The sequence below is a fragment of the Merops nubicus genome, unplaced genomic scaffold, assembly GCF_000691845.1.
Source record: "Merops nubicus isolate BGI_N331 unplaced genomic scaffold, ASM69184v1 scaffold10286, whole genome shotgun sequence".
In the NCBI taxonomy this organism is placed as follows: Eukaryota; Metazoa; Chordata; class Aves; order Coraciiformes; family Meropidae; genus Merops; species Merops nubicus.
Genome location: NW_008613007.1, coordinates 7,430 through 21,008, shown reverse-complemented (window position 1 = coordinate 21,008; position 13,579 = coordinate 7,430). Strand labels below are relative to the sequence as shown.

The 13,579-nt window shown below is 46.6% G+C and overlaps 1 protein-coding gene across 1 annotated transcript; it reads left to right on the top strand.

Moving 5' to 3' along the window:
• Positions 1–7: 7 nt before the first annotated feature.
• LOC103774355 (inverted formin-2-like) lies at positions 8–12,827 on the top strand (the record flags this gene model as incomplete). The annotated part of the gene is made up of 15 exons (XM_008941755.1): positions 8–239; positions 1,480–1,625; positions 1,712–1,773; positions 2,421–2,523; positions 2,600–2,685; positions 3,235–3,335; positions 4,604–4,674; positions 4,787–4,894; positions 5,873–5,943; positions 6,570–6,690; positions 7,792–7,956; positions 8,612–8,714; positions 9,516–9,674; positions 10,651–11,331; positions 12,769–12,827. Coding segments are annotated over 15 exons (2,268 nt in total), but the record flags the coding sequence as incomplete, so codon positions are not given.
• Between the last annotated feature and the right edge of the window lie 752 nt (positions 12,828–13,579).

The following is a 13,579-nucleotide window of genomic DNA, read 5'->3' as shown; positions in this document are numbered from 1 at the left end:
ATTGCCTGGCATGGGAGGTATCCCTCCACCCCCACCCCCACTGCCTGGCATGGGGGGCATCCCTCCCCCTCCACCCCTCCTGCCCAGCATGGCAGGAGACCACATAGAAGCCGTGGTGGTGGCCTCTCAGTTCAGCTGCCCTCTTGGCTCAGGCAGGCCTCCCCACAAGACAGTGAAGACTCCAACGTTGAGGATGAAGAAGCTGAACTGGCAGAAGCTGCCCTCCAACGTGGTGAGAGGTGAGTGCTTCTGTCATGAAGTCAGTGCTGCTTTAGGGGTGTCCCAGGGGAGAAAACGCTGTCTTTGAGTTTGTCAAATGTGGTTTGTTCTGTTTAGATACAGAACATGCCTGATTTCTATTATGTCTGACCTGCAGAGCTTTAATAATTAAAAGCATTACTAATATATTACTAATTTAATAACTATTCCAACTAAATCAGTAGGTTAGAGTAGCTTGTTTATAACTAAAATGTTCTGAAATTAAAAGAAGGGGGAGGGATGGGAATATTTTCCTAATCCACCATGATGTGTCTTAGGCTTTCCTCAGCAGGCTGTGATCCTGGTTCCCCCGGCCTTTGTTCCCCAGTTCATCTATGCTTGTATGTGGGTATATTAAAACCATGAGTAAGAGTGCAGGTAAGGGTCACATCACAGTTCAAGAAGGACACTGAAAGAATTAGGGAGCCATGAGAATAATTGACCTGTCTCTTGATTTTTGAGTTATATTTCCCTGTCGTATTGGATCCAGAGAAAGCACAAAATGTGAGAAGAAGCCAGGACAGGCAAAGTCAGCTTTGTCCTAGACAGGCAAGGCATTCACTGCATGGAATTTGGCATAGGTGAAGCCTAAATGAGGCATGTTTTCAATCACAGGAGCCGTTAATTCTCAGGATTATTTCAGTAGAGACTTCTACAAGCACACTTAGGTGATTTTTTTTTTTTTTTGAAAAGAGAAGTTTAAGAAAGAGAAGGGGAAATTAATTCAAGTAGTCCTATAGTCAGCATTGTCCAAGGAGGCTCAACTATAAAATGAAAAATGGAGGGAGGTCACAGTCAGAAAGTGTGCAAGTTGTGGCCAGTCCTTCAGCTAGCATGCGAAGAAGCAACAATAACATCAGCCATGAGACTAGAAAAGAAATGGCCAAGGTCTCTCTCGTGCTGACCCAGTTTGCCTACCATGGAGAATGCAGCTGTATAGGGAGGGATGGGGCTGTAGAGTCTCTGTGTGCCCAGTGCTGCATCCCCTTATCCCAGCACCTCCTGGGGTAAAGCACCAGGTTTAATTACTCTTCCCTGCCCTTTTCATCCTGCCTGTGGGACTTGCCCCTCCTCAATAATTAGCATTTGTCCATAACTAGACATCTTTTCTTATTACATGCCTCTTCTGAGAAGTGTCTCTTCTAGCAGCTCACATTGCCCCAAAAGCCAGGAGCTTTCAGCTGTCCCTGTAGCCAGTCTGAACATCTTGTCTCTTTTCAGAAAGTCACTCCATGTGGGCTTCAGTGAGCAGCAGCAGCGAGGAGACTATAGAACCCAACTACACAAGCATAGAGCAGCTCTTTTGCTTTCCACAGCCAACCCCCAAGGAGAAAACGGCCACACCAGTGAAGGCAGAACCAAAGGAGGTGAGGAGGTCCCTCTCATTCTTTCAAATAAAGATCACTGCAGACAGCTCATCTAATATGAGATATCTTCTTTTTCTTTAATGAAGATCACATTTTTGGACTCCAAGAAAAGTCTCAATTTGAACATATTTTTGAAGCAATTTAAATGGTAAGGTATGGCAAATTTTCGTGACAGTTGTCAAAACTTTGACTAGGTTTTGTTTGTATCTGGAAGGTCATCATTAAATCTGTTCTAGTCAGTGCACTTTGGTGGTCTGTGTTACTGAAACATCTGAACATTTCCCATACACTAACTGTAAAATAACAAATTTAGTGGTTTAATTGTGGTTTTACATAAAACATCCCTGTACATTGGCAAAGGTGTTACATCTCCATGTTACAGATGAGGTTGTGGCACAGACTTGTAGGATGTCTTAGGCTGTGAGACACCACTGGAGGTCAGACCCCTCTTCAAAGCAGTGCCAATGGAGTAGTTAAGAATAGACTAAGAATAGAAGAAGTAGTTAAGAATTCAGTTTTCTTTTAAGGTAGTCAAATGCCCACAGACAGAGATCTCAGGTGCAGAACTGATCTCTGACCTTGAGTCTTTTGACCGGGGTCAGAAACAAAATCTGGGGCATAGCAGGGAATCGGGTCCCAATTCTAAGTTAATCCTGGGGACATCTCTTTCCTCTTGGATTATTGTGGCTCTCACTAGGGAAAGCACGCAGTGCTTGCACAGATACAGGTCTCGGTTGCATGTGACTGGAAGAAAAGTACCTGGGTGACAACTGACTCTGCTCCTCCTCCCTGCAGCTCCAATGAAGAGGTGGCTGCCATGGTCCAGAATGGGGACCGCACCAAGTTCGATGTTGAGGTTCTGAAGCAGTTGCTGAAACTGCTGCCTGAAAAGCATGAGGTCAGAGGAAAAAACAGTACCCTTAGTTCACAGAGCTGAACATGCACTGCAGTCCTGATTCTCTGTTTCTCATTAGACAGAAAACCTGAAGGCCTTCAAAGAAGATAAATCAAAGCTAGCAAATGCAGATCAGTTTTATCTTCTCCTCCTTCAGATTCCCAGGTAAGGGTGTTGGTCATGAATGTCAGTCAAATCTTTTTCTTGGTTTATCTCTGGGAAGTTTAAGTTTCTGTACAGGAACTTCACAGACAGACAGATGCTGGTGGATGTTGTTGGTGCATTTCCCTTTCCACCCTGGAGTCATCCCTTTCCCTGTTGCCCTTAGACGAAGGGCCGTTGCTGCTCCAGCACCTCCTCTCCGTCTGAAGTAGAAAAAGCTGGTCCAGACCCAGGGTCAGATGTGGCCAAAGAGACCCCATAACTTACTGAAAGGCAGTGCCAAAAGCAATGTCAAGCAGAGGGCATATCTCACATGGTGGTCAGTCTTCTCTTAGCTGATCACAGTACATCAGCAGAAGCTACATCCCCATGGGTCCCGGAGGCAAGCAGCAGCCCCTTGCCTCCTCCACAACCCACAGACACTGTTCTGATGGGGATGTGGCTGACAGTGATGTTATGGGGTTGCCAGACTTATGGGTGATGTCGGGAGAGGGCTGCTGTGGTGGCCCAGGTCACAGTGCTGTTAAGCTTTGGATCCATCTCTGTCCTTAGCTACCAGCTGCGCATTGAATGTATGCTGATCTGTGAAGAGACCACCGTTGTGCTGGACATGATTCAGCCAAAAGCTGAAGCCATCCGGAGAGCCTGTGAAGGTAAATACCTGACCTTATTTCTGGATCTTATTTATGACAGGGAAGCTTCAAACCCTGCAAAGGTCCCCAAAGGCTCCTCAGTGATACTGCTGAGCCCCCCAGAAATTCCCCTGCAGTCCTTCACTGCAAAACACAGGATGCAGCTTTAGGTATCTCCACTGATGGTCAAAGCCCTTAATAGGACCAGAGATCATTTCCCTCACCTTCAGCCCTCTTTTCTCTGCAGAAGATGTATTCCTCTCAGACACTGAAGTGTTGGGAGCTCATCAGCCCTTTCAAAAGAGCTGAATTTAGACAGCAGAGCTAGCCCTGTTACAGCTAACTCATTCAGCATTATTTGCCACATTAAGATACACAGCAATTTTCCTTGCTGTCAGAAAAGCACACTCCAGACTTTCCCCAGAAAGTAATGATGCTTTAGTTTTTCCCTGCCTACAAATAGAACCAGAAGAAAAATTTGTTATTTTGGGCTATAAATTACTAACACTCAAATTTTGTGAGGGATTTGAGATGAGGATGGAGAGATGATGCAACAGGGCTTGGCTTCCTGTGGCAGAAACCTCACTTCCCACTCCACTGAGAGCAGGATGCTCTTCTTGACACTGTCAAAAGCCAGTTCCCCCAGCTCCTGCCAGGGGTTTCTCCAGCTGGTATCACACCTATCTGCTGGGATAAATTGAAGCTTCCCCCAAAAAGTGTCTTCCCAGCAGCCCAGCTGTCCTGCCTCTAAGCTGTTTCAGAAAGCACACCACTGCAGCACCCTGTTGTATGAGCAAGGACTATGCCCTTCATGCCCTGATAATCACCTCCACCATGCGAGACCAAGAACAGGGTGAGCATGTCTGGGTTTAGCAGCTGGCAGATAATCACAGGGCTGTCAGAACTGGCTTCAGTGCATAGCTGAACAGAGTCTGCAAGATTAAAGTTGCAGCCCAGTTCCCCTCACCCGTGCCAGAGTAAATTGGGGTACTTCCAAGGAGGGCAGGGAGTTGATGGCTGTTAGCAAGGAAGGTCCAACTCCAGGTCCTTTTCCATTAGGAACGAGAGACCAGGTGTAAAGAAAGAAAGAAACATAAGCCAACAAAAACTTTTACCACTCGTGGAATTGAATGTATGAAGAATCAGTTTCTCTGCAGGACAGGCCCTTGGGCTGCAGAGCCGAAACATCAGATTTGATTTGGTGTAATTCAGGATCCCAATTTCAATGCAGTTTAGGAAATGCTTTGGTGTAACAGAGGCTTTTGTTTCAAAGTGCTTTATTTTTTCAGATCTTCTGAACAGTCATCGCCTGCCGCTCTTCTGTCAACTGATTCTCAAAGTTGGAAATTTCCTGAATTACGTAAGGGCTTCTTTGGTCTTGTACTCTCCCATTATAGTATGTAGATGATCTCCTTTAGGGTTGAAATTTGGGTGGATACAGGAGTTACGTTTGCTTTCTTTTTGTCTTGTAGGGAAGCCACACGGGCGACGCCGATGGGTTTAAAATCAGCACTTTACTCAAGCTAACAGAAACCAAAGCAAACCAGACCCGTATTACGCTGCTCCATCACATTCTGGAGGTACCACTGCCCAGTCTTGGATGATGGGGAAGGGAGAGGATTTCATCATGAATGAACTGTTTGTCCTACTCCCAGCTGATGCCACATGCTCGTATCCCTGGCTAGCTGCAGTGTCACAAGTTGGGAGCATTCACATCACTTAGGGTGGTGGAAGCTGCTTGTGGGCACTACTCAAGAATCTCCTTATTTTAAGACTTGTTCTGCTTTCCTCCAGCATCTTTACCCACAATGTCTGGAACTTCCTTTTTCATAATTGTGCAATCTGCACATCATCAGCTGCAAACCACAGAGCATATGGCTACCAAAGCTATCCTGGCTGGTCTGTACCCATTCAAACCTTCTGCCTTTCCACAGCCTCTCCTTTTTCTGCCAGGCTATGCTCAAGTTCTTCATGCTCCTCTCCAAGCCCCCATGGCTTTCTTATTCCCTAAAATGCTGGTTTTGCGTTTTTCTCCACACTCTGCACTGCCACCTTCATTCACCAAGGTACCTCCATTCCAGTTATGCATGTTCAAGGGCTGCTTTAGCTGGCAGTAACTTCAGCAAACATAGCAATGAAAGTAAACTATGCAAATAAGATTCAAGCCCTTTTGATACCCTCCTGGGACCACAGAAAATGTCAGACTGAATCAAACCACAGTGCTGCCTCCTCCCAGGGTCAAGAGTAGGTGTCTCAGAAGAGGGCAGAAGAAGAGCTCAGGAGCAGGTCAACTTTGCTTTGCACTATGAGCATTTCTCAATATTCACCCTTCTTGTATGTTTTTATAGCCCAGGAGCAATGCCGTTCCTCTCTGAACATGCTGTCCTGTTTTGGATGCAGCTCAGCTCTGCAAGGCAAACCAAACTGCAGAGTGGGGGCAGCAGCAGGACGTTGTGTAGTCATCCTTCTTGGGCACTTCTGTCCATGTCCCTTCCCATCAACTTCCTCTCAACTCCTCCCACATGGCAAATAACACTTCTTTCTCTCTTCCACTTCAGGAAGTAGAAAACAGCCACACAGACCTACTGGAACTGCCAAAGGATCTTGAATATGCTTCAAAAGCAGCAGGGTAAAATTGTGTTACTTCCTTCAAATTAAAAACAAAAATAAATCCCATACACATCAACAATGTACCAGAAATTAGGACACATGCAGCTGGTGTAGCACATTAACAAGATGGCATCTTATTTAGTTTTAACTGGAAGATTTGTCTGATGAATGTTGAAACCCCTTTAATGTATAATAGTTCTACTACATCTGGCAACACTTAGGGCTGAAATTTGCAGAACATTCAGCTACTGCTGTCTCACAGGTCCTTCCAAAAGCTGCACTGCTTTTGTGGTAGCAGGAGCATGTGAAGGCCAGCTACCCAAAAGCATTTCTGAAATGCCTTCAACCAGAGGAAGTGAGCTAATGCTCATACTCTGAGGGTGGAGAACAACCCTATGAGTAGACTTTTCTTGGTGTTCATCTACTCAGCAAAAAGTTGTAGGCAGACCTAGCAGCATAAGTGCTGTGGAGGGAAGCTATTTACCATGAGCTCAGACTGTGTAGAGAGTTCAGAGCTCACGTTTTAGTTCAGTGAAGTGATAGGAAGCAGAGGAACAACCAAACCACCAGCTCAGACTTGTCCATTCTTTGATCAGTGCAAAGTGCTGGAGTGTCAACTAATGGGGGGTTTCTGTGTGATTTCAGAATTAATCTTGATATTATTCGCACGGAGTCCAGTACCAATTTAAAGAAGCTGCTGGAGCTTCAGCGAAAAGTCTTATCCTCAAACGACAACGTGAAACAGCAATATGAGAAACCTATCCAGGTCAGTAACAGAGCTCCCTCCTGTCTCCCCCTTACACACACAGAGGCAGCGCACGCTACACGTGCAGCAGAGGAGGCTCATGAGAAGGTGGAAAATCCTGCCACAAGACTCACTCTCAGATTTAGAGTTGAGCTGCAATGCCACACAAGCCATCAGTGCCTATTTGCAGCTCCAGCCAAAGCCTAGATACCTTTGGGGAGGCCATTTCTTAAGGGCCCTGGCACAGCTGCTCTCTCTATTCTGTTGTGTGTCTCCTCACTTTGAGTGAAGTTGTTCACCCTCTGTGTGGATCTGTCGTGGTTTACCGCCAGCCAGCAACTAAGTACAACGCAGCCACTTGCTCACTCCTCTCCCCTCCCAGTGGAATGGGGAGGAGAATCCAACAAAAAAAAGATAAAATCTCTGAGTTGAGGTAAGAACAGCTTAATAACTAAAATGGAATAAAATGTAAAAATAATTGGTATATAACAAAAAAAGGGAGAAATAAAACCCAAGCCCTCTGCTCCACTCAGGGACTGATGCCTGGGCAGCAATCCGTCCGTCCCAGTAAACTCCCCCCAGTTTATATACTGGGCATGATGTTCTATGGTCTGGAATACCCCTTTGGCTAGTTCAGGTCAGCTGTCCTGGTCATGCTCCCTCCCAGCTTCTTTTGTACCTGCTGATCATGGCAGATCATGGGGAACAGAACAATCCTTAGGATAAGTGCTACTTAGCAACAAATAAAACATCAGTGTGTTATCAACGTTGTTCTCACACTAAATCCAAAACACAGCACTGTACCAGCTATTAGCAAGAAAATTAACTCTATCCCAGCCAAAACCAGGACAGGATCAGCTGAGTTCTCACAAGATTAAGTTTTGCATTGACCTTTCCATGTCTTCCTCAAGACACCCCTGTAAACTAGCTCAGCACAGTTGCCAGGAGCAAAGATCATTTGCAAATCTTAGTTTCTTCCCTCCTTACAAGCTCTGCTGCAGCTAAAAGCCAGGGCCCAGACTCCTGCTTCAAGGTCTTACATAGGCATCCTTTTTTCTTTCAGTGCACTTCACTCACCATCCTCTGGATGGTGTTTTACTGTGTATATTAAATGCATTTCAGGATAGCATTGATGCCTCCAGAAAGCTGGAAGAAGAATTTGAAACCATTGAAAGGAAAAGAGAAGAACTTGCAAATTACCTCTGTGAAGACCCAAGCAAGTTGTCCTTAGAGGACATATTTAGCACCATGAAGACCTTCAGAGATCTCTTCCTCCGAGCCTTGAAGGTTGGTGTCTCCACACATGATGCTGAGCATCCCTAGTACTGGTGCCTGCCTCCACTCTGACAGGGGTGGGAAGATGCTGGTTATGGGCACCTCCTTTAGATGCTTGACCTGAGGTCACCCGGTGAAGAGGTGTCTGATCCCTGCTCCACTGCATCTTCATGCCTGGCCCAGACCCTGGTGATTTGCAATTCTGGTGCAACTTTAGTTGCATAGTCACAAAGTTGTTTTGGAGTCAAGTGTGTAAGTTTTAGAGGAAAGGGTTTATAAAACTTATCCCTTTGCTCCAATGTGAGCAAACAGACTCAGCAAGGGGATGCGTAGTAGAACCACCAGTTTGGAGGAAATTGTGGCTTCAGTACCTTCACTTTTGCCTCAGCTAAAGATCAGGCAGGAGATCTGCACGCTGCCAGGGAGCTGTGTTAGGCAGATCACTGCCACCTCCTTCTGGGATGTGGCAGTCCTTTCCAAGCCAGCAGTCTCCCTCTCACCCTCTTGGCAAGACAGCCCTTTTTCCCCATGTCCATTTCATTTATTGCACAGGATAAGGCCAGAATTTCTCTTCCTCCTTTGCAACCCTCTGCAGATCTTCTTTCTTCATCGGCTTTTCTAGCAGACATTTAGCCAACCTTCACATGCCCCTTTTACCTCACTGCAGGAAAACAAGGACAGAAAGGAGCAAGCTGCCAAAGCAGAGAAGAGGAAGAAACAGCTGGAAGAGGAAGAGGGGAAGAGACAGAAGGGAGAAAATGGAAAAGTCAGTGAGTATCTGAAAGCTTCAGAAAAAGAGAGATGGAGCTGACAGGAGCTCTTTGCTGGTCCTGCTTTAATGGACCAGTAGTGGTAATTTATTTTGTGGGTTTCCAGGTGCCAGCTGACTAAAGGCTTTTAGGTCTCTTACAGCCTTAGCTGAGAATTGTCTTTTCACAGTTGCAGCTGGGCAGAGAAGTTAATTTTAGGTTTGCTGACTGAAAAAAAAAAATTCTAATTCAAAGATTTCAGTTAACTTTTTCAGGTTCATAACTTTTGAACCCCAAATATAACAATAAATATTTGACTCCTCCCCCCTCCAAAATCCCCATACACACCTGAATAGTCTCTCTTCACCACAGACTACTGACATCTCCAAAATCTTGCAGATAACTTAAATCTGCCTTTCTCTGGATGGAAGCAAAAGGCACAATGGAAAAGTACAATTGGAAGAAGCTGAGAGGATGGGAGAATCAAGATTATTTTCCCTCCATCCCCCCTGCCAACAAAAGACCCACACCAAAACAGATTGCAAACTGAAGGTGCTTCAGGGTCATGGTACAGCCAGGCACAAGTCTGGGCAGAACTGGTGGCACTGATAGAAGCCTGGAGCACCCAAACTTTGGGCTAAACCTTTTGATTTGATCCAGGACACTCTGCTGCTCCCAGGCCTGACCTCATCACCTTGCTTTTGCCCAGTGTTTGCTTGTACTGGGAGAGCAGTACCCACCCCGAGTAATAGCATCACTGCAAAGTCTCCTCCTGCTCCATCTCATGGACAGATTTAACAGCTCTCTCTCTCCCTGTCCCAGTTAAGAAGGGGGTGGTGAAGCAGGAGGAGGTGTGCGTCATCGATGCGCTGCTGGCCGACATAAGGAAAGGGTTCACGCTGAGGAAGACAAAGAACAGAGCCGAGTCGGAGGCGGTTCCCAAACCCTTGCCTGCAGAGATCCCAGAGGAGAGCCAGCCTGGTAAGGACAGACCCGACTGTACCTGCAGCTGTGCATTCCCATCTGCCTCTGAGCCCAGACCAAGCACACAAGCAAGAAGCCCTTGCATTTGCATTTGGGGCATTTTATGTAAGAAGGTTTTGCAGCCAGTGCCATGGAGAAGAGGAGCAGGGAGCCCCCAGCTGTTGCCAGCCAGGTTTGTCCCTGGAGCAGCATGGCCTTGCACCCGTGCCGAAGACCCCTTTGAGGCACAGCCCACAGGTCAGCCACAGAACCCTGCTGATGAGATGCTGGTGTCATCCCCACAAGTCCCCTCTGTGCTGTCGAGTCTCAGTAGTACAGCCTGCCACTACCTTGGAGGCTGCTGTGCCCTTAGTCCACGTCTGGGAGTCTGAAGAAGGCCTTAAAAAAAGATTGGAAAACACTATTTGCAGCAGGGCCCAAGTCCTTTAGGTGCTTGTTAGAAGATAGCCCATGGGTTTAGCTTTTCTTTGGTCTCTTGACCTTGGTGTCAGTGCACATTAGGTAAATCCAAAGGACACTGGCCTGCCATAGAGCCTAACTTGTGCATTGTTGTTCTCCTAAACCTGCTCTGCAAGGGCAAGATTAGGCTGACTAATGGGAGTTTTGAAGTCCTCGTGCAGTCAAGCCTGCAGCCCTACCTGGTTCAGGACCTCTCAAGTGGGTTCCTTTCTGCTGTAAGCTTTCAGGCACCCTTGTGAATCTGGGGCACTTCCATGGAAATCAGCCAGTTGGCAGCAAAGACAAGGAAACACCTGCTGAAAACAGATCAGGGGCTTTGCTGAGCTGAAGCCTTAGAGTGCAACTGGGATGACCACGGGGTATAAGGAGAGGAGGTATAGGAGGATAAAATGGTGCTGCTGCCTCTGCATAGCTGCTAGCTTGTAGCCTCTCTCAGTGGCAGAAACACCTTGGCTGATCCCTGAGGCAACTCTGAAGCTGTGGCTTATAGCATATTTTTTTTTTTTATTTAAAGGAAAGAGCATTAAGGATCCACAAGAAGCAGGAAAGCAGATCGATGACAATGATGGTCGTTCCTCAGAAAGCACTCTTCCCTCAACCACTGCCCTGGTGGAGATGGGTGGAGATGTTACAAATTCCTCAGCTACAAATGAGGCGTTCTCTAAAAGCAACGCTGGAGGACATTTGCCACCAGAGTCCCAGACAGAAAGCCCGTCAGTAAGCCTGGTGGAAGGTGGCGTGGCCAGCAGCTCCATTCCCTTCTCTGCTGCTAACATAGGCACAGGGATAAGGTTTGCGAGCGGTAGCTCGGACACTGCTCTAAGAGACCAACTCAAGGGGTCCATCTCAGAAGGCCAGGAGAAGGAGTGCCCAGCTGATGGCTCACAGAGCTGCAGGCTGGCACAGGAGCCAGAAACCCGTCTGGGTGAGACCAGCCTGGACCTTGGCAGCGCTCAGTCCACACCCCGCGATGAGGCTCGTCGGGCAGAGTCAAAAGAGATGGGCAAGGAAAATGAAGACCCTGGTACAGACTCGCTGTTGGACACCTCCCAAGAGAAATCGTTCTCTGAGGAGCCAGCCACCGACTCCTCGTGTTCTGCAACACTGCCCCCAGAGCAAACTCACCTGGACAGGGAAAAGCAGAGGCCATCTGGGAAACGGAGGAAGAAAAAGAGGCACAGCAAAAGCCACTCAGGTAGCCTATTTCATATGTAGCCCTCGGGGACCGAGTTAAACTGGGGAGGCTTCCTCCTGTGTTTGTACATATCTGTTCCTCCCCACTTCGAGGTCCAATGCCCCCTGCCCCAAGAGCCACACTGTTTCATGGACCTGTTATTTTTTTTATACCTGAAAGAGATTTAAATTGAAAAATGCAAGCATAGTTCATTCTCTTGACATTTATAAGTAGTTTATAAAGGGGTAATGATGAATCAATAATTAAAAAGCCCATTACAGATATGCAGTAAAGATAGCAATAAGCACATCTGTCAAGTGGGCTAAAGACAGCTACAAGGCACTCTTATGTGCAAACAAGAGCTCCATTAGACTCCAGAGCAGTGATTAAGAGCAGTTAATACTGGGTACTTAATCAGCAATCACCCCCTCTCAGCTACATATAAACACATAAAGGCAGCAGCATCAGTGCTGCTGTGCAGTTGTTTGGTTTTTCCCCTCCTAAGGCTCCTTGCAAGAGCACTTTGCCTGCAGTGACTTGACAGCCTGCCCCAGGGGCACCTGAGGTGACTCCTGAACATCAGGTCCTCAAGCCATTGCTGCAGGGTGAGGGGAGAAAGTCAACAATTAGGGAAAATCATCTTGCTGATGCTTCTGCAAAGCATTGTATTTGGGTCTCCCAGTCCATCCCACTGGAGAGAGCTTGGCCACCTGAGGCATGGAGCCACCCAGGTCTCTGCCTCAAGGCAAACACCCACAGCCAGAACCAAACCTGGGAATTGCATCCAAGTTGTCAGACTCTGCTGAGCTGAAGCCACCCTTGGGTGCCTATTCTATTAGAATCCCAAATTAGAGGTGCCTTACAGGGAAGACACATGGGTCTGTCAGCCTTTCAAAAGATGCAGTATACTGCCCAAAGCCTGTTTTCTGCAAGATCCTGGTGTCAAACAGGTGGGAGAACAGTATGTTTTTATTAATGTTGAATGTTTTCCTTCCAAGGAAGGTGGAAGAGAAAGGAAGGGAGGGTTTGAATACCCACTGCTGAGAAAAATGAAATGGGTTGAACATCTACCACAGAGACACTTGCCAGCATGCCTGGGGCTGTAGTTACTTACATTTCTAAACAGGCCACTTTCCCCTAATTAAAAAACAAGCCACAAACCAGAAGTGGTTTCCCAGAACAGTGGTTCCTGAACTTGCTTCCCAGGAGGCAGCAGAAGGAGCTGCAGCAGCAGGAGCCTCCACCCCACACTCCCAGCTATGGCCATGTTTTCCTGATGTCTGAAACTGGTATTTCTGGCTTAAGGAATTAAACCCTCCAAAAGCCACAGGGCTCCCTGGGCATCCATCTTAGGAGCCTCTCTGCTACTAGACAATGTTCTCATTGTAAAAATTTCCCTGTTGTTACCTTTACTTTGCCATGATGAGCTGTATTTAGTGTCTCTCTTTTGTTTAAAAGCAGAGGTTGAGACTGATACTGGAGATAATAAAACAAAAAAAGGTTGTGTGATACAATGAGGTATGTAAACTCACAAAGGTGTTTCTATGTGAACTAACCGCAGCACTGGGACTTTACAGACCTAATCAGGACTCAGCATATCAGCTAAGCTTATTGTCTTTGTGTCTAATCAGAAATACATGTAAAATAAATACGTTACTCTGATTTTTACTCTCCAGGGTGTTGATCTTGCGTGGAGTGGAGTCAGTACTGATCTCCCCTCGACACAGGGTCACAGCCCCACATGTCTGTCCTCTGTGTCAGCAGCAGCCAAGCCTCCTTTCCCTGCAGACAATTAAAGGTCACTATTCTAACAAAGTGAATCCAGCTTTGTGTGATAAATAAAGTCCTTGCTTTGATCCCATTATCTTCTCAAAAACTGTAAAAATGCAATTTCAGTACCTACCACCTACAAAGAACAATATTTGCTTTGCTTGCAGGTAGCCACTTCCTATTACAGCGTTTAAACATAGGTATCTGGAAAAGGGGATAAAACCCTGGACCTGGGGAGAAGTGCTAGCTGGGGCAAGATACCAGCTCAAAGTCAAATTGAATTCCAGAGCTGCACACAAACTAGTCCATTGGAGCAAACAGACCGTGCATACTTCATATGTCCATTCATGCAGCTTTCTGAGATGGGGGGGTAGGTCATGTGGGTTTTGTCACCCAAAAAAAACTAATACAGGTAAACCCAATGTCTAGTAAAACTGTGTACCGAATTCCCTGCATCCTTCATTGATGCTGGCAACATACAGTTGCATCTCAAGAGAAA